Below are 25,253 nucleotides of genomic sequence, written 5' to 3'. Positions count from 1 at the left end.
TGTTTCCCAGCTATTGACTCTTGAATACTTCTTATTTTGTTGCCTAATTTTTCTTTTACCTCTCTTCTTTGATTGTTAAAATCCTTTTTGAGCTCTTCCAAGGTGGTTTTTTGGACTTGAGATCAATTCATCTTCCCCTTTGAGGCTTTGCATGTAGGCATTTTGATACTGTTGTCCTGAGTTTGTGTTTTGATCTTCCCTGTTGCCATATTAAGCTTTCTACGGTCAGGGCTTTTTTTTTTTTGTTTTGTTTTGTTTTGCTCATTTTAAAATCTATTTTGTGACTTTTAAAGCTGAGCTCTGTTCCTAGGGCACAGGGGAATACTGTCCTGAACTTATTGTGCTAAAAGTCAGGGGCCTGTCACTGGTTTTCTGCACTGGGACCTCAGGTGCTGGTGGCTTACTTATTGTACTGGGGTGTGGCCCAGTCTTATCCCACCTGTTGTGTCCTGGGTTCCAAGGTTGGCAGTTTACCTTCTGCTCTGGGGCTGGAGGTCTCACAGTTGGCCTGCTGAGCCAGGCCTCAATTAGGCCAACCATTAGGCCTCAATTGATGATCTATTCTGTGGCTAAGAGCCTCCTGCTTACTTGCCCATACACTATGTTGGACTATGCTCCCCCTTTTACCCAAGTGGGAAAGACCTTTGTTGAAGTCCTAAGTTATCATAAACTGGAAAATTGTTTCACTTCATCTTTTTCTAGGTTCGGTCATCCCAGAATCCATTTAGAAGCTTGATTTAACATTGTTTCCAAGGAAAACTGGGGAGAGCTCAGAAAACTTCCTGGCTTTTCTCTGCCACTTTGGCTCTGCCTCCCCTTATGTTTCTCTTAACTCCTGTGTTTGAGCTTTTCTATAAGAGCTCTGGGCTTTTCACCAGTAACATATGAAAATCTTCTATTTCACTAGAAGCCCATTTTATCCCTGTAGAGTTATATTCAGATTGCTAGGTAAGTTATTCCTGAATATAAGTTTATTTATCCTTTGCCTTCTGGAATATCATATTCTGAACTCTGTTCCTTTACAGTGGTAACTGCTCAACTGGATATGATCCTCATTGTGACTTCTCAGTATTAGAATTTTTTCTTTCTGATGGCTTAAAATATAACTTTTCCTTTGATCTGGAATCTCTTGATTTTGGCTATAATGTTCCTGGGAGTTTGCATTTTGGGGGTTTCTTTCAGTAGGTCACTGGTGAATCTTTCTATTTTCACTTGACCTTCTGGCCCTAAGAAAGCTGGACAGTTTTAACACTTCTTGAAATAGGATGTCTAGGCTCTCTTTTTGGTCATGACTTTCAGGTTATCTAATCAATTTAAAATTTCTTTTTCCCTTCAAACCTAGATTAGCATACTGTATATATTTTTTCAGTCTTTGTTTTAACATTTCTTATTATATTATGGAATCATTATCTTCAATTTGGTCCATTCTGATTTTCAGGGAGTTTGTTACTTGGGAAAGGTTTTGTACCCTGTTGTTGTTTAGCAGGGTCTGACTCTTAGTGACCCTGAGGATCATACTGTCCATCGGGTTTTCTTGGCAAAGATACTGGAGTGGTTTGCTGTTTCCTTCTCCAGTGGATTAAGGCAAACAGAGGTTAAGTGCTTTGCCCAGGGTCACCCAGCTAATATGTGTCTTGCACTCTGATCTTCTTGACTCTAGGTCCAGTGCTCTATCCAGTGAGTTGCTTAGTTGCCTCCTCATGCCAAGTTGCTAATTTCCTTTCCAATTCTTACTTCCATAGTTCTAATTTTCTTTTCTTTTTTTGGCGAGGCAATTGGGGTTAAGTGACTTGCCCAAGGTCACACAGCTAGCAAGTGCCAAGTGTCTGAGACTAGACTTGAACTCAAATCCTCCTGACTCCAGGGTCAGTGTTCTATCTACTGTGCCACCTAGCTGCTCTCTCATTTCCCTTGCAAGTTCTTTTTATTTATTGCTCTTATTTCATTTGTATAAACATTTTAAACTTAAAAAAACAAAACAAAAAAACAACTCTTGCTTCCTATCTTCCAAGAGTTTTAGTTGTACTTGTGCTTAAGCTATTTTTTTTTGAGTTTTGCTGTAGAAGTTTTGGACTTAATCTCTTCTGGCTTTGTGTCTTGAGCATCCCTGTCACCATATTAGTTTTTTATGGTGGGATTCTTTTTTCACTTGCTCATTTTTCCAACCTACTCTCTGACTTCAGACTTGATGTTATGAGCAAGTTCTATGCACGTTCTAGAGGGGGAGTCTCGGGCTGTCCTCTTGCTGCTTTCTTGGTGGCACAGAGTACTGCGTTATTTTAGGATCAAAGGGGCTACTCAGGTTGAGGCCTTGCAAACTTTAATTGCTCACAAAGCATTCTGATCCAAAGCAAAAATCTGATGGATGCCACTTTAGTGTGAGCTCTGTAAACTGCTGATCTGGATTTATTTCTGAGCAACAGTAGATTGCTACTGAACTCTGCCATTATCTGTTAGCTGATAAACTCTACTGGTTCAGTGACAACAAACTTCCCTTGGGTTATTCTTCTGTAAGCTTTAGACTGGGCTATAAACTGGAACTGAGACCCTGTTGTGTTTTTGTGGTCCAGGTACACCACTGCTCCTTGCTTCTCCCTCTTTTCTCAGTACACTGCCTAAGGCTTACAATCTCTGTCTCTTTATCCTGGAACACCAAACGTCTCCTCAAAACCACCTAGATCTGTGACCTGGAACTGGGTCATGAGTGACAAAATTTCTAGGCACCTATTCCCACACCCTGCACTGGTGCCCCAGTGCCCTACAGAGATCAGGACTTTGTCTTGCCTTGATGTATAGCTTCTCCTTGCACTAGAGTGCCTTGCACAGCCATAGTCCTGGCTAGACCTAATCCTTAGTGTCCACAGAACTACCTGTGCCAGCTTGGGCTAGAAAAATGACTCACTCCTCCACTGGATTTGTCCCTCAGGATTTGGTCTGATGCATTTTTTTACATCTGTTTGGAGTTGGCAGAAGGGAATTTGCTTCACTTCTTGCTCCACCACCATCCTGATTCAACTCTTTGCCAATGCTTCCAGTAGTCTGGATAGTTTGTCTGGGTTGGGTGAACTGAACTCATCAAGGGCACTAGGAGCTGTTACCATCTCTTTACATATCTGGGGTTTCAACTAGTTTCATGTTAGTAATATATGTTCTAGGCCTTTCTATTCCAAAGATTATTCTCCTTGGCAAAGAATACAGAAGTAAATCAAGAGTATAAAAGTTCTGCTTTATCTCTATCTTCATTCTGCTCGGTCTAGGGACATCCATTTTAGAGAGATCCAGGTTAGCTAACCTTTCTTATGCTCCTTGTTCTGCTTCTGACTTTCCAGACCTTGCCCCCAAGGGCTGCTGTCTCACCCTATTAAGTCCTTAAATGCCTGATGCCTCCTTACCCTCAAATGTCAATCTTTCATTCTGGAACTTTTCTCTCACTGGTGAATTCTTCCCTGATCCTCCATTTTGGGGAGGGGCTCAGGCTGGCAAACTTTCATTCTCCTCCTGGCTCTGTTTCTGAATTTCCAGATTTCACCACCATGCCATCCCAAAAGATACCTCCCCCTGCACTTTACATCTCCCTTTTGTGTGTTGTTTTCCCCTTAGAATGTAATCTCCTCAAGGATGTGACTCTTTGTTTTGTTTGTAGTGATATCCTCAAGCTCAACACAGTGCCTGGAATGTAGTAAGTGCTTAATAAATGCTTCCTGATTCCCTCTTTGATCCTCCTTTACCCAACTAAGCACTAAAAAAATCCTCTTGTTGTCCTTATAACTATTTTTGCAGGGACCAGACTAAATTCATTCTCAACTGTTGTTTCAAAAGCTATTTTTTAAAGGATTATGCCTCATTTTAATATTCACCTTCTATTATTCACCCTTGTGTGTCCATCTTCTGTACGTGTCTTTTATAGAACAAAGTTGCTTAATGAGTTCTCTGAGGATCCACCATCAGCCACATTAGATATTTCCCCTTTTCCTCATCAGAATTTCTTTTTGTGCCTTCAGAATTTCATTCATGAAATCACCCCACTCTGAGTTACATTAGGTCCAATTTTCCTCTCATCTATCAAAAATCCTAAATTCTAAACCTCACCCTCAGAATTCCCAACATTTCCAACTAAGCAACTAGTTTTGTACTGAACAAATCTAGAACAGAATTTACCTGTGCTGGTTTTGTTTTTTTTTACCTTCCAAATTTTTACCTTGACATTAAAGCAAGTCAAGAAATTACTTGCTATTCTAATTTTGGAAGAGGGGATACTTCTGCTTCCGCTGACATCAAAATAAGTAAAGCCCTTCATTCTGTAACATGACAATTAGTTTCCCCAACTGCTTGTTTGATAAAAGTAAAGAAGTCTAGTTTATCAAGTCGAAGAGGCAAATACTCAAATAACGACAAACAAATAGCTCTATCAGTATAAATCAAAGAATAATCCTTACATATAAGGAATAATCCTTATATACACTACTGCTCATTGGTCTTTTTAATTAAACTTTCAGACCTTAAAGTTTTATGTCTTTTAATAGAATATTCCAGAACTTAAATCCAAATTAATATGGCATCTGTGAATGCTATAATTTTGTCAACAGTGTTGCCATTGTTAAAAAACATTTTTTAAAACTTTTACTGTAGAGCTGTCTTCATAGTATTTTAGCATACTCATCTGAAAATTCTCATTAGTGAGAATTTTCACTCTTCATCTTTGAGAGTTATAGTACTAGACTTTGGTTTGGAGTCAGAAGATTCAGGTTTGAGTCCTGAGTCTCTTCTTAACTAGTATACTGGAGCACTGTAATGAAGAAGCCAATAAGGTCACAATTCACTTCTTTTATATCATACATAATTTCTCAAACTTGTAAGAATGTCTATATTCTTAACATCTAAATGACAATTTGAATTTCTGAGATAGAGAGTGCTTAGTAATTGCCATGTAAATGAATGAATGCTACTGATGTCGAAGAAAACAAATCAAAAGTCTTCTGACTTTGGGAAAATGTATTTTCTTGTATTTTGGCAGATATCAGAATTTTTACTGAAGACTTTGACACTGTTTCAGGGTCATAATGGGAAAAAAAACCACCATTTCATCACTTTTAACTATTTCCTTCAAAAACATAATATTTTATCCAGCTTTACTTATAAGGTCAAAAGTTAAGTTTGTTTTCATTGTGTTCATTCAAGATGAATGTCAATCTCTGCAGAAATATTCCTCATGCTCAAATTTTCTGTTTGAATAAATCTTGTTTCTTCATCTGAACAAAACTCTCCATACTAGTATTTCCCAACTAATTTGGTCATAGAACACCTCTGAGCTTAAAATACAGTGAAAAAACTAATAGATTCTTATCCAGGTGAAGGTTTAGAGTTATAGAATATTCTATTAATAAAAAGATAGAGGCAAACTGAGGACATTTCACAATAAAAATGTAGGAAATTAAACTTATTTACAGTAGTCCCTGTTTTGTGGTATGCAATTATTATCTACCTAACTTCATATTTAATATGTTAAAGGGGAAAATTAATTAGCATCAACATTTCCCCAACAAACCCCTCCTTTTTCACACTTTACTCAATATAAGAACTCTATGGAACAAGCTTTTTAAATGTTTCACAAAGCTGTGGCAATGAGGCAGAGTGGTAGATTCAAAGGGGTAACCTTAAACCATGTCAAAGAAGTATGAAAGCTGAAACCACTTACCAAGGGACAGAGTCACAAAAAGTGTTCTTACTGCAAGGAAACCAACTCTCTTTACCTAGAAGTACTGATGTTTTTCAGCCAGATTGTACTACTTCACAAACTGGGGGTTGAATGGGGGGCGGCACTGAGCAGGAGAAGAAAACAACAATTCTACTACTTAATTTTGAATTGTTAATTTCCTTTCAATCATATCCTATTCTAATTACTTTTTGCTATTTGGGGAAAAAAATCCAGATATATGGCATCATACACCATTCTCCAAATTAACTGTTTATACGAATGAACCCAATTTCTGATCTTTTCACCATTTTGTGTGACTTTGGGCAAATCAATTAACATTCGTAGGTGTCAATTTCCTCATCTGTAAGATGAACATGTTGGACTAGATGGTTTCTAAGATTCTTTCCAGCTTTAATCTATGATCCTATGATTTTTTCATCCTAAATGACCAGGTAGCTATTTTGTACCAGCATGGAAATTTCCTACCTTCTTTAAATATTTCCCAAGAGTAATATTTTTGTTCATGACATGCATAGAATAATAGAAATTTGGAGTTGAATGGACTCTGAGATCACATAGCTTAGAGACTTTCAATTAAGATGGCAGCACATTTGGAGCTAAAGGAGTCCAGATCTACCATATAAACATCCCAATAAGTTCTAATCATACATGAAAAGGGACAATTATAAAGAAAACCAAGGAGAAATGTCTATGAACTCCTCCATCTAGTCCAGGACTATATAGAAAGACTGCCAGAAATGTGTGGAGGTTCTGAGTGAAGATAAGACAAAGTAGGCAGAAGGCATTGCATACAAGAGTCCCAGACTCACAGCAGGAGACAAAGTCAGACCATGGCCCAGGTAAGCCCGTGCCCAAGGCATTGCAAGAGCACTTTAGGTCTTTTAGGAAGCCTGTTAACAACACAATTGACAACATTTGGTTGGGGCACTGGTCAAGATAGAGTCAACTCCAGGTTTGTGACTGTGAAAGAGGAAAGAGACAAGAAGAGGCCAAAACCGAAGTCAAGCCACCAGGAAACTGTACCAAAACCCAGGAAGAATTCCTGCAGGAAGAGGGGCCTAATCTTAGCCACTGTATCCTGGACCAAGTAGGGCCTGCTTATATCTACTAAGAGTACGAGAAGAAGCAGAATATATACCAAACACAAAATCCCAATTCCAGAACTGAGGTTAACATATCAAACAAATATATTAAATAAAATATATTGAAAAATTTTAAAAAAATATTATAGACTTAGTGTAGCCCAAGAGATAAAGCCAGAAGAAGAAAAAAGTAATACCACAAGTCTAAGTACAGTTTCAGATGAAAAAAATGACAGCAACAAAGTCTGTAAGAGAACCTGGAAGAAACGAAGCATGAGATTTAAGAAAGAGTAAACATCTCTGAAAGGGGCAGGGCAAAGAGAACAGATGAAGTTCAGTAAAACAGAAACAGACTGCTTCAATAACAGATCGTTAGTATTAAGTACACTCCTCTTCCACCATCTTTGTAAAGAAGGGAGTATGTGGCAATGAGAGGAAAAAATAAGAGAACAGATAGAGGAAAATACAAAATTAGTCATAACCATGGATAGGAATGAGATGAACTCACTCAAAATGAAAGAAGATAGCAGAATGAATTAAATGCAGAATCCAATACATTGTTTAAATAAAATATATTTGAAACAAATATTTAAAATTAAAATTTAAAATATTTAGTTAAAATATGGGACAAGAGCAAAATCTACTATGCTTTGAGAGAACAAAAAAGCAGGAGTAGCAATCATGACCTCAGTAAAATGTCAGCAAAAACTGGCCTAAGAGAGAAACAAGGAAAATATATTATTCTTAAAGATAATGAATCACATAGCAAAAATCATCTCAGTTTACAGATAAGTAAACAGATTCTGGGAGGTCAAATGACTGCATCTCCATGTCAAATATCTTAACTTACAGACAAAATTGATATTGTTTAATTTAAGTAATGCTCATTAATTTATATACACATCAAAATAATATACTTTTTTTTAAAACAACAAACGCCAACTAATCATGCTGGACAGTACCATGCTTCATATTGAAACACATATAGTAATATGTCCTTAATATGATCCCTCCTCCCCCCTTCAACAAACTCCCTCAAATTATTAGTCTCATTACTTTATAATACTCTGCATAGGTTGCAAACACCACCAGTGATATCATCTTTGAAAATAAAAGACAATATACTGGATTACTGATAACTATTCTGAAAAAAAAAATACTCAAGGACTATATTCTCTCACAATAATAGAATTAATGTTTAAAGTATTTGTAAAAGTCAATAAAGTCAATTTAATAAAGTTCATACCAGTATGGTTGTAGACAACATCAGTAATACAAAGAACATTCCATTCCTTTTTCATTTTTTCTACTAGTTGTCCAATATCACTCCAAGTATACTTCTTATTAGGTGTAGAAAAGTCAGGATTCAGTTCCAACTGATTAGCCAATGAATAACATGACCTAGATAGCCCCAAAGTCTGAAGTGGGGTAAAATGAATCATGTTGTAACCTGCAAAATATTTTATTTATTAACTATAAGAAAAAATATAAGAAGCTAATAATAAAAATAAAGAACTTTATATAAAGTATATACAATAGAAATTATAAAGCATATTATAAGAATATATTTTATGTATAAAAATTTATTTTAAAAATAAGAACCAAAAATATTTATTCAATAAGATCTCATTTATCAGGCTGCTAATTTTTTATGTTTTAAAGTAAATTCTTAGGAAATGACAATAATATTTTTATTACTTGTGATATGACGATATGTGATATGATATTTATGACATGTAAATAAATGCACTAAGACCTGAACTGAAACTGAGTATCCAAAATCCTGTAATCAATTTTATAGGAGATGATATTAATGTATGTAGTTGTAATGACATTTTAAGAAAATTTTACTATTACCTGATTCTTTTGCAACTCTAAGTCTGCTTTCCCATTCATCAAAAGGTCCTAAACATTTGGCTAGAAATGTCTGGAGAGTAACACAGTCCAAGTGTAATACTTGATTATCAGTTCCAATGTGTAAAACAGGGTCCACGACTATGTAACCTCCACCACTCTTCTCATTTCTTAGGAAAAAAAAAAAGACAATGAGAATATAATTTATATTATTCTTTTTGTAGTTAAAAGATTTAAATCTTTTATAAAAGTCTACAGTCTATAATTGTAAGCATATCCAAAAATAAACTGTTCCATTTCTTAATCTCTGCACAGCTTTTATAGTTATCTTATTTAATTGTTTCTTTTAAAAAAATTACTGCCATCAGAATTCAGGTTTTAATAACAGGAAAAGTTGTTATTCTCTCTTTTTACTGGGTCAGTCCTTAAAAAAAAATGATCCAGCTTTTTGAAGACTAAGTCTACAATCTCTTTTTACTGGGTCAGGCCTTAAAATTTCAGAAGCACTTAATTTAAAAACTATTTTGAATAACAATTTTGTATTATGATTGGCTTAATAGTAATGAGTAAGATTTCTTTTTAAAAATGGTCTTTAAAAAAGCTATATAACACTATTAAAAGTACAAGTACATATATAAAGTATAAAAAGTACATACTTTCTGTTAAGGAAAGTTCAGAACTCCTATGAAATGTTTACAAAGTTTCATAAACCAGAATATATAGCTGAATAAGAAAAATTAAAATTATATTGTAGGTATGCTAAAAAGATGCTACTAGAACAATACCCCAAATATCTATTTCAACAAAAATTTTTTTTGATCAATTTACATTATCAAATGATACTGTAAGATATCAAAGAATTTTATTTTAACTATCTTGTATAACAATTCAATAAACATCTGTTGAACAAGTGGCTATGTAACACTTTATGCTATGCAGAAAGTACTCCACCACTTATTAGAAATTAGATGATATGATCCTTTATTGTATGGCAAGAAAGCATAAGAAAAAAATCTCACTGCCATTATCCATACTTTATTATTTGTCAACTTAAGGGCACAAAATTTTAAATATACATTTTCCACATATACAAGGCTTTACTTACTCCTGATTAAAATAATATTGAAATGATCCAGCTTTTTGAAGACTAAGTCTACAATATTTGTCAGAATCATCCTCCCTTTCTGTTGGATTTTCCCAAGCAAGGGGCCGGAATTTTTTTCGATTAAATTCTTCTCCAGGATGTGGATAATTTGTATAGACAGTAACTGTTTTCCCTTGTAAAGTTGGGCCTAATCGGAACTGTAGTTCAAAACCTGAAAAAGCCAGTTGTTAAGAAAGTCACTGTAATTTTTAGCAATCATATAAAATTCACATATTTAAGTGAGCACACAAATAATTTTAATTAATACATTTACTTTTGGCAGGCTTTTGTCCAAAATGCATAGTTTAAAAAAAAAATTCTTTTTGGACAAGGATCAGGATACGGAAATGTCTACATGAAATCCAAACACATAGAAAACCTTAGAGTTTATTATGGATTGTCCAAAGGTGTTTACATATTTCTGGATTTGTCCAATACCTTTTTTTACATGTAGGGATATATCTAATGTGAACATGTCAATGGACTTAAGCAATATCTCTGAATTTGATGGAAATATGCACAATTTTCCAAAGAAGAAAAATCTGACCACATATGGTCAATAATTGACTAGCTAGAAATCTAGGGACCACATCACATCTCTCACTTTATATAATATATCCAAAGATGTGAGTTTAAAGGCCAACATGGCTTCTTACTTATCCTAGGTGACTTTGGAAAAATAATTTAACCTCTCTAGGTCTGTTTTCATATACAAAATAAAGAGGTAAGATAAAATGATCTCTATGGTCCTTTCTCAGCTCTAAATCTATGATCTGTTGATTTCCAAAGGTTTGAAACTCATGAAAGATAATAATGGGCAAATGGTTATGTAATTTACTGGAATAAATTTTTTTTAATTTAAAAAATAATTAAAAATAAATTTTTTTACAAACTTATGTAAACTATTTGAGTGACCATGAGAATTATAAAACTTCCTTCCTACCAATACAAGGATTATTTTCTCACTGAAGAAAATGGTGCTTTTTTGAACAAATACAAATATCAGAGTTCATCTGCCTGAGCATATTTAAATAACCTGTCCCTTGTTCAGTTTATACAAATAATACTTACTGGATCACCCATGAATTCAAAGAAGTTATAGTACAAAGGTTAACAGCCATCCAAATAGTTAAAGTTTATCATTAAGAACCATTACATCTAGTTGCATATGCTTTATATATGTAGTAAATGAAACTATTACATAGTAAATGAGTTTACCTACATCAACCTCCATAGTTAACAAGTCATTTTGCTAAAAATAGTTGAGGTCACAGTAGTACGTGATGCTACTATCCTATTCCTCAAAGTTATACTAGGAATATTTTTCTCAAATTAGCTATACTATCGCCCAGGCAACAACAAATAAGATATTTCAAAGCTATCATTTTCCATATTCGTTCAAATGTTTTCTTCCTAAAACTACATGGGTTAAAGCTTTGGAAAAAGGAATCTTTATTTAATGTTTCTTAAGTGTAATGGTAAACATAATTCTAGATAAATGTTTAAAAAAAGTGAAAAAACTTCAAATGTTAGTAATCACAAAGATTTAATATTCTATTTTCTATCAATTGGAATTTTCCATATCAAAGTATCATGAAATCTGATTTTTAACCATGTTCAGTATGGTTTTCTTTTTACTACTAAGTAGTATATCATAAAATCACAGAATCTCAAGAATTAGAAGGGATTTAATTAGCCATTTAGTCCAAGCCATACACAAAAGAAATTTCCACTCTAACATATCCTAGAAGTGGTTGTCTGACTTCTTTCTGTCCAAAAATGAAAAATCAAGGCAGCTTATCCATTTTTTGACACCTCAGCGTTTTAGGAATGTTTCCTTACATCAATCCTAAATTTACCTCTTTGTTACTTATGTCCATTGCTCCTGATTCTCCCTTTCGGGGACAGTCAAGTCTGATGTCTCCTTCACATAACAACTCTTCAAATATTTGAAGACAGCTACCATACACCCCCTAAATCTTCTCTGCTTCATACTGAACAAGCCCTGTGTGTTCAATGCTTCATCATACAGCATCCACTCAAGGTCCTTTATTACAGTTGCCTTCCTCTATCTATCTCCCCTATCCTTTCCAGCTTACCAACGTCCTCCTTTAAACTGTGCAGCTCAGAACTGACACAAATTTCCAGATGACTGAGAGTACTATGAAGGATACCACCATTCTTCCAGTTGCCTGGGTTGGTAGCCTTGATGTCACATCCTTGACTCCTCACTTTTCTGTACTTCCTTTATCCAATCAGTTGTCCTGTTTTGACCTTTGTAACATCTCTCAAATATACTCTCTTCTGACACTGCTACCACTTTGGTACTGGTCTTTATCACCTCATGCCTGGACCACTGTAATAATCTGCTGATGGGTCTTCCTACCTCCAGTGTCTCCATATTCAGCTGTCAAAATGATCTTCCTAAAGCTTCCGCCCATTCCTACCCATCTCCCTCCCCCTCCCAATCAATCTACTCCAGTGGCTCCCTATTGCCTACAGGATCAAATATAAAATTTGATTTTGACTTTCAAAGCCCTTCATAACCTGGCCCCTTCCTACCTTTCCAGTCTTCTTATACCATCTCCTGATCTACCTTATCGCCATCTCCTGACTGAACATTTTCTTTTTGCTTCTTGGAGGGTGGACAGGGTAACTGGGGTAAAGTGACTTGCCCAGCATCACACGGCTATAAGTATCAAGAGTCTGAGGCTAGATTTGAACTAAGGTCCACCTGACTCCAGGGCCAGTGCTCTATTCAGTGCACCACCTAGCTGCCCCACTAACTTAACATTTTCACTGGCTGCTCCCCTGCCTGAAATGTTCTTTCTTCACCTTTACTTTCTGGCTTTTCTGGTTTCTTCAGAAATCCAATATCAGCTAAACTCCCATTTCTACAAAATCTTTTCTCAGTGTTCCTCAATGCTAGTGCATTCCTTCTAAGATTATCTCCAGTTTATCCTGTGTATATTGTGTTTTCATGTTGTCTCCCTTATTACATTTCAAACTCCGTAAGGGTAGGGACTATTTTTTCCCTTTTTTGTATGCTTAGTGTTAAAAACAGTCCTGGGGCGGCTAGGTGGTACAGTGAATAGAGCACCAACCCTGGAGTCAGGAGGACCTGAGTTCAAATCCAGCCTCAGATACTTAATACTTACAAGCAGTGTGACCTAGGGCAAGTCACTTAACCCTGATTGCCCTGCCTTCCCCCCTCCAAAAAAAAAAAAGAAAAAGAAAAGAACAGTCCTTGGCACAGAATAGGTGCTTAATAAATGCTTGCTGACTTCAGTTGGCTAGACTGTTACTAGAGAGTAGAAATATGTAAGAGTATGGAAAGGTGGAAACAAATGACATTATAAGCAATTTTAAATAACAGATGAATTTATATTTGATCCTAAAGTATGAACCATTAGAGTTTAAAGAGGGGAGTGCAGATCTTATGTTTTAAGAAAATTCCTTTGACAGCTGGAGAATGAACTGAAATGGGGGAAAATCTGAGGCAGGGAGATCAGTTAGGTGATCAAGGTGAGAGATGATGAAAGCCTGAAGTAGGGTGGGGACTGTGAATGAAGAGAAATATGTGAGACATTTTACAGAGAAATCATAAGACCTGACAACTGAATGGATATGTTAAGTGAGAGAAGAATACCGAAAGACACCAAAGACACCTACACGATTTGGGAGGACAGTAATACCCTTAAGAGTAAAAGGGAAGCTGAAAGAAGGGAAGATTAGGGGGAAAGGATAATTAACTCCGTTTAGATATGTTGACTTTGAAATGCCAATGAGATATATGGTTCAAAATGTCCATAGGTTGTTAATGATATAGGATTGGAGCTCACAACTGAAGCTAGAACCATTAACAGCTAAGTCCTCTGAGTCTGGCCTCCATCTCTCACATAATTATTTTAAGAGATTCTTTATCAAAAGTTAAGCTAAAATTTAGGCAAATTATATGTTGCATGCATTTCCTTTTTATCCAATAATTCAGTAATCCTTTAAAAAATAAAGAAAATGAGGTTTGTCTATTACAACTTGATGAAATCATGCCAACTCTTTATCATTTTCACTGCTTCATCAATGTGGCTATACTTTCTAGTAAAGCAGATTTTAAATTCTTTATAGTTTAACATTTTTATGATCTGTGGCCCCAAAATTTAGTCATCTGGTAACCACATTTTGGCTTCCCCATACACAGGAAGTCCCGCACAGAAGAGCATACAATTTCTTGTTGAGCTCACATAGTTGAGGCCTCTACAATTTAGCAGAATCTGCCAGAGACCACATGATTTGCTGGGAGAGTCTATGAGAAACTAAGATTATATTGTTTATACCACTAGAATATAAGCTTCTTGAGTGTAGGGTCAATTTCGTTTTTCTCCCTCAGGGATTAGGATGGTGCCTGGCATACAACATTTAACAAATACTGACTGGTAAAGTATTGTAGTAAGACTTTAGTGGAGAAAGTCAGGGTGAATTAATGTAACTACTGATTACGTTGCAGTTCAGTTGTTTCAGCTGCATCCGACTCCATTAGGGTTTTTTTTTTGGGAGGCAAAGATATTGGAGTGGTTTGCTATTTCCACTTCCAGCTCATTTTACAGATGAAGAAACTGAGGCAAACAGGGTTAAGTGACTTGCCCAGAGTCACACAGTTAGTAAGTATCTGAGGCCAGATTTGAACTCAGGAAGTCTTCCTGACTCTAGACCTGGGCACTCTATTCACTGACATCTATCTGCTCAACTGTTGGTCATATTATTTAAAAAAGTTTTCATTATTATTAATATTTATAAGTGAGATGTAGATCTACGGTACTCTTGATGAAAGTGCTGAACTGTGCGTCAGGAAACTTAGCTTCTGTTCTCAGCTTTGTCACTAACTAGATGTGTGACTTGGGATATAATCTCTCTAGGTGTTTGTTTTCTCAGACCTCTAGGATCTTTCTTAGCCATAACATTCCATATTATAACAAGAGCTGAGATTTATTTTGTACTTTGAGGCTTGCAAAGCATTTTAGAGACATTATCTCACTTGATCCTCATAAAAACTCTGTGAAGTGGGTATCATTTTCAACTGGTAACTGAGGAAAAAGGAAAACAGAAAGTCTAAGTGAGCTGTCTATGGTCACACAGATAAGAAATGCTGGGAGAGGAATTTAAATCCGGATTTTTCCTAACTCCAATGGGTCCAGCATTTTCTACTACACCATAATTATATTAAATCTATTATTCATGTAACACTACATGGAGTATCCTACCACAAAGTAAAATAGTCTCAAAGGAATGTTGGAAGTCATACAGTTAATATGGGGTTGAGGTAGGCATTACCTGAACCCAGACCCTTGTGACATAAAGGCAAGTGCCTTTTCAAATGAATTACACTGCCAGGTCTGATAGGAGTTACTAATTATAGCTCACATTAATATGGTGCTTTAAGGTTAGCAAGGTGCTCTGTGTATATTCTCATTTGATGCATGTAACAGGCAGTTATCAACATTTCCAAAGGGTATAAAAAGAGAAAATGCATAATAGCCATCAGGAAATAATTCATCCGAAGCAATCACATACAGAAATGAAAATATACATTTATATTTTATAAAAATGTACATTTTTGTGCTATTTTTTTTGAAGAGACATTTGATGGGGGAGGAAAATCACTACCATCAATCAATCAAACCAAGGGAATTTCTATAGGACTGACATTTTAGATGATCTTTTAAGGAGCTTGAGGAAAACATCTTTTATATAGTTTATAGCAAAGCTAGAGAAAAAGGGCAGCTAAAAAATTAATATAAGCCTAGGTTGTACTAAGAAAAGTATAGCTTCTAGGACTATAGAGGTGATAGTGCCATTGTAATATCCCTAGTCATACCACACCAGGAGTACTGGGTTCATTTAGGAATAATACTGATAAGCTGGCAAGAAGCCACAGGAGGGGTGAAAGGATCATAAAGAACCCTACAAACATACCACATAAGGATTAGTTGAAGGAAGTGGGGATATTTGGCTAAGATAATGCTTAGTTGGGGCATCAAATATTAAAGGTCTGAAAGACAACAGAAGAAAGATAGGATTTACTCTACTTAGTCTGTCCTAAGATGCAAAAGTGGAAGTCACAGCTTTAAGGTGAAAAGAAACAAATGTAGGCTTGATATAAGGATGAAGTTCCTAACAATCATAATCATCCAGAAATAGAATGGGTTTCTTTGGGAGGGTCTCCGACTCTGGAAATTTTAAAGAAAAGTCTAAATAATAATAACTTCATCAGTTATGCTTCATGAGAGACCTTTTTTCTGAAGTCTTATAGTTGGGTAAAAAAAAAAAAGCACGAGATGCAAGAGGTCTAGGATGGCTGGGTAGTAAGTGAAGACCATTTTGTAGTTTTGGTAGATTGCAAACTCAACAGGAATCAGCATCGTGATGTGACAGTCAAAAAAGCCTAATCTTTGGCTAAATTAGTAGGGGTTTAGCTTCCAAGAATGGGATGCATGGGGAACCATGGGAGGTGGGGAAGCATAGTTCCATTATGCTCTGTTCTTATCAGAAGTCATCTGTAATATTGTGTCCATTCATTTGTGGGCACTATAGTTTAAGAATGACAGTGATAATCTAGATTGCCAGAGGAAGGCTTCCTGGATGGTAAATGGGCTTGAGTCCAAATGACATGACAATCTGAAGATACTATGCATGTTTAGTGTGGAGAAGACAAGTAGGGAGGGAGGAAGGGAAGAGATGTATGGGGCATGATAGCTATCTTTAAGATCTGAAGGGTTGTACTATAAAGGAGAGATTAGACTTGACTGTCCTCAACAGGCAGAATCAGAAGCAAGAGAGGGAAATTACAATTTAGTTATCGATCAGGAAAATCTTCCCAATAATTCAAGCTGTCTAAATGTGGAAGGGGCTAATTTGAGAGAGACGGCAGGTTCTTCCTACTTAGAGGTCTTCAAACAGGCTTTATAGCCACTTATCAGGTATTCTCAAATTCTGCAATTGTCATTCCTTGGGTATAGATTGGATTTGAATGGCCTCCCTTTGAACTCTGAAATTCTACGATTGAATTTATTGAAAGTGAGATGAATACCAGAGGTAAACTAAACTGTATGTAAATTAAAGTAAGAGGTATGGAGCAGACTAGCCAAATCGGGATAGAGTAGAAGTCAGATCCAGTCTAGGGTGGTTTCCAGGACATATGGTATAACTTGCTTTATAGTAGCTCCCCATGGTTATTTCAGTTTTACACTGTGCATGAAATCCCTAAATGTGTTTGTGGCTAGTCAGCTCCCTCTCCCTAAAAACCCACTCTTCAAAGAGAGACCAAGTTAAAAGCAAGTATTTACTAAATATCTACTATTGTGACCAGTACTGCATTTCTGCAGTCACTTATACATCAAAAACCATTTTAACTTTGTATCTGGTATCATTGAGCAAGTTTTAATAAATGACTATTACTGTGACAAGCACTGTTACTGTGGGGATATAAAAAGGCTAAAAATGCAGGAGGGAAGAGTTACACACAAGAAAAGTAACTGGAAAACAATTATAATGCCAAACTGCAGTAATTATAAGTGCAATATATGTGTATGCATACATACATACATACATATATATAAACATATATATATATGCATACACACACACACACACACACACACACAGAAAGGTAAAACCTTGGGGCAGCTAGATGGCGCACTGAATAGAGCACCCATCCTGGAGTCAGGAGGACCTGAGTTTAAATCTGACCTAAGACACTTAACATTTACTAACAGTGTGACCCTCCCTCTAAAAAGAAAAAAAAAAAAAGGTAAAACTTGTGAAACTGGAGTATTAAAGAAATGTTTACAAGAAATAGTAGAATTTGAGGTCTTAAGGATAGATAGGATTTGGATATATGGAGAAATAAAAAGTACATAGAAACATAGGAAAATACAGCATGAGCAAAATGAAGATGAATACAGAAATATAGGGGACAGTAGCAAATTAATATGAGTGGCGTACAGGGTATGTGTTCAAGAGTAGTGGGATTATCATACTGGATAGCTACACCAAATTACTGACAGCCTCAAGACCCAGGCAGAAGAGACTGAACTTCACGTGATGAGCAGTAAAGAATCACTGCAGTTCCTCATGCAGGTAACAAACAAAAAGCTGTATTTTAGAGACATCATTCTGGCAGTATCTATATACAAGACAGACCAGAGAGGGAGAAAGACTGCCAAAAAGGTTTCTGCAGTAATACACAAGAATGTGGTGAATGAGAATAGACATTTTGAAGGAACTATCAGCAGGATTTAGTGCTAACTCACAAAGGTGATAAGTAAAAGAAAACTCTGAGGTTTCTAGTCCGGGAGACTAAAGAAAGAGTACTGAGGGGCAGCAGCTAGAAAGCATACCAAGTCTGAGATTAGGAGAACAGGAGCAATAAAAAGGTTTTGAACAGGCTAAGTTTAAAGTAATGGTAGAATGTCCAAGTGGGGAAATACTCTTGGCATTATAGGATTGGAACACAAATTTGGAACAGAGAAGTCCAAGCAGTAGAACTAGAAAAATGCAGCCACTGCGAAAGCTGAAGGAAGAGGGTTTACAGGAGCAGATAGGGTTTCAAGAGTGTCAAATACTGAATTCAAGACAAGCTATTTAGTAAGTGCCTTCTATGTACAGGGCACTGAGCTAGGTACTGAGAGAGATAAAAAGCTTTATTAAGACATGATCCTTGACCTCAAGGATCTTATAGTCTAAAGGTAGGGATACAACACAGAACACATGCAAATAACTAAAATATAAACTGATATATAAATGCAAGAGAGGTACAAAGCAGTGAGTGGTCTGAGGAAGAAAAGACCATTTATGATTAGATGAAATATAGGAAGACTTCATGAGGGAGGCAGCATTTGAGCTGGATCTTAGACCAGGGTTTCAAAGGGTGTGGAGAGGAGCAAGGGAAGACAAGGGTTTACAGAAGGGCCCAGAGCATAGCAGAGGACAGGTATAAGAAACACCGAATAGAACAGTTTGGCTATAGAATAGGGTCTACAGAAGGGAGTGGTAGGAGATAAGGTTGGGAAGTAGGGTGGTACCAAATTGCAGGGGGTTCTTAAATTCTGACAGGCTAAGGCAGTTGGACTAGACAATTACGAGCCACTCAATGGCTTTAAGCAAAGGAATGAAGAAAAGTCAACTTTAAAATGGCCAATGTTCATACATTCAATAATACTGATTAAATAGCTGAACTTCTTTCATCATACTTTCAAAGAATTTCAAGATATACCCCTAACTGATAGCTAGTCTGTGCAATAATGAAGAGATATGGATTTACTGTTTAATCTAAATTTAAATTTTAGAAGTTAAACTGGCAAAGAGTATCAAAGGATTGTAAAACTTTAGAAAGAACCCATTATCTTGAAAATATTTTTAAATGATCTTAAGTCCAGATAAGAAAAGAGTAAATCTAGTTATTTAGAGAAATATAATTTGATTTTTAAAAATCACAATTCAAGTATTACATTCAATATTATTTGAGAAAGAATTTCATTTAACTAAGAGTAACTATATTTAACGATTCTTAACTAGTTTTCAGAGGCTTTGAAGAATTTTATGAGTTTGATTTGTTCTTTTACTATTATCAATTTTATGGATAAATGTGGGAAATTGAAAAAAATTTTAAAAACCCCAACTATAAACATTTACTGTACCAAATGTGAACTAGGAGCTGAATCATTTAATTCTCATGTGTCATTTTTTTTCAGATCAGCAACAGAATTGTTACCACTATGTAAGTAACCCTTAACAGACTTTAATGGAAGTGGGCATGCAGAGACAGACGAAATGTTTTTATGATTATTATAATTCCCTTCTAGATCTTTCTTTAAAGCAAAAACAGTTTTAGAACACTCGGTAGCAATCATTTATTACAAAGAAAGCCATGCAGTAATGTAGTTTTCCCTTTCTCTGACAAACTCAGAATAAATATTTGGAAGTCTATTCTTTTTCATTGATAACTACAGAATTAAGATAACAAAAAGTTAAGCAAATAGCTTCCTACCCACCTTGTTCAAGCCTGAAGAGAGTCTTTTCTAGTTTTTCCATGTCGTTTAAAAGTAAAATGCGAACTTGCTTAAAGTGACCCATTTTGGCTTCCAAATGATTCTAAGAGGATTACTTCAAAAATGAATAAATTGTCCCTACAAAACAAATACAAAATTAAAACGGGGAACAAAAGAAAATACTCCCAATACCTTAATTTCTGCAGAGATGATGGTTGCACTTACATGTTCTCAAAAACCCTAGCATACGCACACAGAGAACAATTCCTGCAAAGAGGACCAGAAGATCCCGGTAAAAATTATAAAGGGCAGAGCCTAAGGATTTTTATTAATGCAGACTTCAGAATTTGCATGGAAATGCAATCTGCTTCAGAGGAGACAAATAATCTGGTCGCCTCTGAGTGACACCTGCGCCCGCGGCTCTCTATCAGTCTGCCCAGAGATGCCAGGTGGGAGAGTGCCCCTCCGACTCCAAATTCGGGCAGGAGGTCGCCGAGGGGGTGGGAGGGGCGTGGGGGCCGGGGAAACAGCTGCAGCCCTCGGAATGCTTTCCATAGATAGAGAATGTACAGAGAGAGATATAGATAGAAAGGCATTATATCCCCGAGAGGTCAGCACTTACGGGGAGCCAGGGGTACGTGCAGCCGCCGGTACACCGCGGGATGGAAGCAGGGGTAGGCGGGGCTGAGGCGGCCGGGGTGGGGGGCGGAAACGAAGGGAGGCGAGAGGGGGGAGGGGCGCAGAGGACACGGAGGGAAGCCGGGAAGGACACCAGCAGAGCTGGACAGGCCCGCCCGGGGCGCGGCCGGGGCAGCGGCAGCTCCTCTCCGTCCCCGCCCCCCAGCCCAAGCCCGCTCGCTCCAGGGGCCACGACCGGCGCGCTGGCCCCCACACCCACGGGGCGAGCAGCCGCTGTCGCAAGGAGAGACAGAGGGCAGGGGGCGGGAGCTGCGACTGCGGCCACCCCCTTCTTCCCGAACTACCTCTAGTCTTAAGGTCTAAATCCCGGAGGGACTGGGACCACTTGCCAGGGCTGCAGAGTCTCGCGAGACTGGGGAACTTTTTTTTTCTTTCTCTCTTTCTCTCCTCCCTCCCCCATCCTCTTGGTCTCTGTCTATCTGAAGCACTGGCCCAGTCCAAGTCAGGCCGGACCATACTAGGCTGGGAGAAGGGGGAGGACGGAGAACCCATCACCCTCTCCCCTCGAAACAAAATAAAACACCCGGGAACTTCGTAGGGGAGGAGATAGTTTTCTATGCCTTGTGACCTCTGGTATTTGGGAAGTTAAGGTCCTGAGGTGGTGGGTTCATTAAGCCCAGCGGGGCAGTAGCTACCGCCTTCGTTTCCACCTCTCCACCCCTCTCTTTTCTTTAGACCCGCCCCCAGAGGCTGAGGATGTGGATAAAAAAAGCTTGCTGAGAGCTGCCTGCCTGAGGGCTACTTCTGCCCAGTTTTTGTTTTGTCTAGGCTAGTAAAATGAGAGCCTTGGGGTTAAAAATATCGGCACCCTGACACTCGTTGTGGCACGTGGTTTTAGGGAGACAGACTCAAAACCCTCTATGACCCCCTGATGTCACTAGCTAGGGGGCAGTAGGTGGTGAAGGGGCGAGACTGGAGTCGGGAAGATCTGAGTTCAGATTCCCCACGAGAAACACTTAACCAGCTGTGTGGCCCTAGTGTTACTTACCTGTGTTTCTTCTTCTGTAGGATAGGGTTAACAATAGCACCTACTTCTCAGGACTTCGGTGAGGATCAGGTATTCATAGCACATAGTAGGTCCTATATAAGTGTTACCTTTGATGATATAAGCTATCTGAAGGCAAAGACTCCGTCCCAAGATGCAAAGGATACAGGTACAGTATGCCCAGTGGATCCAGTGGCTACTGGCATGGTTGATGTGGTTGAAGATTCTTTCAGTCATGTCCTACTCTTCATGACTCCATCTTGGGTTTTCTTGGCAAAGATACTGGAGGTTTGTTACTTCCTTCTGTAGCTTATTTTACAGTTGAGGAAGCAGAGACAAACATGGTTCATTGACTTGCTGTATCAGCAAGCACCCCAGTCCCCAGGGTGGCTGCCAACACAGGTTCTTAGATCTGCTTTGTTAAAGGAAAGCAACTCAAAATGGGTTAACAAGCTTACTTTAATCAGTCAAATATATATCGTTTACCTAGTTCAGGGGAAAAAGGTCAGTACCCCGAACTTCAGAGTATACAGACAGAATTATCAAGACAGAGAAACAGATCAAGTAGACAGGTTTCCAAACTGTCCAACTATTACATCCATACCAAATCAACATCTGGGTTTTTCAAAGCCAGGGGGCTCTCAACAACGGCTTCCCAAGAGTCTTATCTGATCAAATCACAGAACACTTCTCAAAGTGAGCCCCAAAACAAAGCCTCACATCAGGGTTTATATAGCCTTCTCCTGGCTCAGAGAATGTAACAACCTTCTGGACCCACTGGCCAATCAAAAAGTATCTACTGAAAAACAAGCCTCCCACCCCAGGCTCCAGGTGCACTTTAGCCTAGAGGCAGGGAAGATCTTAAAAATGTACATTCCCATTACACTTGCCCAGGGTCACAAAAACTAGTAAGTATCTGAATTGGATTTGAATTCAGGTCCTCCTGACTTCAGGGTGGGTACTCTTATCTACTTCCTGGCTGTCTTTACCTTGTATAGTAAGTGCTTAATAAATACTTGTTAATTGATTGATTACTAGTTATGTGATCACTGGGCAAATAATTAACCTCTCTGAGCCTGTTCCCTCATCTGTAAAATGGGGATAACGTCTGTAGTATAGGTACCTCCCAGAGGGTTGTTGGGAGGCTCAAGTGAGATAACATATGTAAAATGCTTTGCAGACCTTAAAGCACTATATAAACACCATATGTGGTTCTTCTTACTATTGTGTAATTCTGCTTCTAGTGTCAGATATGCTCAACCTTTTTTGTGTCAGCGACCTCTGTGGTAGTTAAATCTATGGACCCCTTCTCAGAATAATATTTTCAAACACATAAAATACAATGCATAGGATTACAGAGGAATTAAATTATATTCAAATATAGTTATCAAAATATACGTTTTAAAAATTTTCCAGCTCACTTGAAATCTGCCCACCAACCTCAGTTAAGATTCTCAGTAGACAGTCCATAATAAAAGGTCTGTGTTTGCTGAAACTAATACCAGTTTTCCCCTCCTTTTCAATTGAAGTTGGAACACAGGGCATGCAATTCACCTAGGTGTTGGGCTTATCTTTCAGGACATAAATGTTAACATGGGAAAACCAGTAACAAATTTGTGACAGCTGAGAGAGAAGGTCCTAAAATTACTTACTGTTCCATCAGTGTACTTCCTAGGGAAAATAGTTTGATTTAAAAAAACAAAAGCTACACAAAACTTTTCTTAGAAGTTTGCAACTCATGTCTGATGTAAACAGACTTGAACTATATGTTCAAGAGGAACTCTTTAGTCCTAATGCTTATAATGTTATCACACCATTATACTGTACAAATTATTGTATAAATGCTTTATTCACAACCATTTGAGATAGGTAATACAAGGATCCTCCCTGTTTTACAAGATGCCTTTCAAGGTCTCCCTTAATGTTAATGCCTTCCTTCTGTGTATTATTTCCAATTTATCCTATATATAACTTGTTTGTACATAGTCTGAATAATGTCTCTCCCATTAGTGAGAACAGGGAAATTGTTTTACCAATTTTTGCAGATCTCTTTAATATCTGACTTTATGAAAGATAGCTGAATTCTCATAGCTGCTTCTGCATTCAATCTATCGAGCTATGTTGGTTTAGTTAAAGTATATGAAGAAAATCCCACCTCACATAGCTATGCAGTTGGAAAAGGAAATAGAGTTTTATTAGGCAAATAACATCTTATATTATGATGAGAATAGTTTTGATCTCGACCCATAAAGGAGCTTGAGGATCCTGTAGGGTACTTGGACCACACTTTGAGGGCTGTTGCTCTGTACAAAACATTAATCTTGTTTACAACCCTCCAACAATGGTCATCCAACCTCTACTTAAAGACCTTAAGGATACTGAATCGAACTTTTCTTCAAAGCAGCCTATTCCATTTTTATCCACCTTGAATTGTAAATTTTTTTCTTAGGTTGTCCTGACATTTTCCTCCCTTGGAATTCACATTGGTATACTGTGCAAAATTTTACAAAAAACTTTCTGCACAACTCTGTGAAGCAGGGAGTACAAGTATGATTTTTCCATTTCAGTTCAGTATCCCCTTCACTGTGTTGGCTCTCAACATAGGAAGAGTATGAGCCCTAATTTCTAATGTGTTATACTCAATGTAGATCAATAGGGAATTGGAAGGGACATTAAGAGTTCATCCAGACCATCCCCTGTCATTTTATTGATGAGGAAACTTTGAGGCTTAGGGAGGGAAAAATATTTTCACTGAGGTTACTTGAACAGTAAGAATCAAAGATGAGATCAAATCCTGATTCCAGAACCATGGCTCTTTCCTTTCTACCAACTGATCCTATGGATAGCATTTTCAAGTAGGGTACAGATTGATTGATGTTTGGTATATTTTTGCTTTCTTTACTGTGTATCCGCTATAGTTTTTTTTTCCTGTTCCTATACCTATGAAGTTTATTTTTAAAAACTCACATGTATGTGATATAAAAAAAAAGGTATTAGGTTTGGTTTGATTTTAACCAGGCCTGTGATTTCTTTGGTGTAGGTAACTCCCAGTGAAGAAATTGTGACTCAAAATGTTACCGTTTGGCTTCCCAAAGCATGCAACTCAAATTTCCTTCCCCCTGAAACTTTCTTTCATTATTCCGTGTTCAAAAAATCACATTCCTCTATTACCCTTGACCCATAAAAACAGTGATTCGGTACCCCCAGGATCAATGATCTCAGCTAGACATTAGGAGGAAAACAGTCCAGGAGATAAGATGTTGGAGTAAAAAGTACATTCAACCTGCAGTGTGAGGAGGAAGGTCACAGCCCCAGTAAAGGACTGCTTGTGTGACTTTTGCAAGAATTGAATGGATAAAAGTAGGTGAAAGGGCTTTGTCAATAGTAGGGAGTACAGATCTAAGGCTATTCTACCAGTTCATTGGAAGTTCTGAATAGTCTAGTTTCCCAAGATCAGAGGTCCATTTCCATTTTAAAAGAGTAATTGTCAACCTAGAGTAGTCCCTTAATTTGGGGAATTTGAGGCTGTAAGAAAAAGTCAAGTAATTTGACTTTCAAGGAAGGAGTACTTTTCTAAAGGTAAAGGAACTTTTAGGAAAGGTGCTTTACAGATTTCTTAAACTTCTCTACCCTAGGGACTGCCAATTTCCTTTTGCTACAAAAAACACAGCATAGCAAAAAACCCTAGCCTTAATCAGATGAGGTGTTTTCACATGAAGTGCTAGGACTG

At 37.4% G+C, this 25,253-nt stretch overlaps 2 protein-coding genes across 4 annotated transcripts in view; one reads left to right on the top strand and one right to left on the bottom strand.

Moving 5' to 3' along the window:
- LOC138176429 (glycogen debranching enzyme) overlaps nt 1–20,300 on the bottom strand; it is a gene marked incomplete at its 3' end in the record, with an annotated part of 44,866 nt that extends 24,566 nt beyond the window's left edge. Inside the window, exons 1-5 of the mRNA XM_069107214.1 lie at nt 20,065–20,300; nt 19,843–19,977; nt 9,758–9,968; nt 8,656–8,822; nt 8,045–8,248 (exon numbers count right to left, since the gene is read on the bottom strand). Of these exons, the coding sequence (XP_068963315.1) occupies nt 8,045–8,248; nt 8,656–8,822; nt 9,758–9,968; nt 19,843–19,924 (664 nt within the window). The remainder of the gene's footprint in view (nt 1–8,044; nt 8,249–8,655; nt 8,823–9,757; nt 9,969–19,842; nt 19,978–20,064) is intronic.
- Nucleotides 20,301–20,394: 94 nt separating this feature from the next.
- LOC138176430 (ferric-chelate reductase 1-like) overlaps nt 20,395–25,253 on the top strand; it is a 146,405-nt gene continuing 141,546 nt past the window's right edge. For all 3 annotated transcript variants that reach the window (XM_069107223.1, XM_069107221.1, XM_069107219.1), the window contains exon 1: nt 20,395–20,513. The gene's annotated coding sequence lies outside the window, so the exon portion shown is untranslated. The remainder of the gene's footprint in view (nt 20,514–25,253) is intronic.

This window comes from Petaurus breviceps, unplaced genomic scaffold (assembly GCF_028583685.1).
Source record: "Petaurus breviceps papuanus isolate PSGF00001 unplaced genomic scaffold, PetGlider_PUasm1.0 89201, whole genome shotgun sequence".
NCBI classification, from domain to species: Eukaryota; Metazoa; Chordata; class Mammalia; order Diprotodontia; family Petauridae; genus Petaurus; species Petaurus breviceps.
This window is presented reverse-complemented; position numbering and strand designations above follow the sequence as displayed.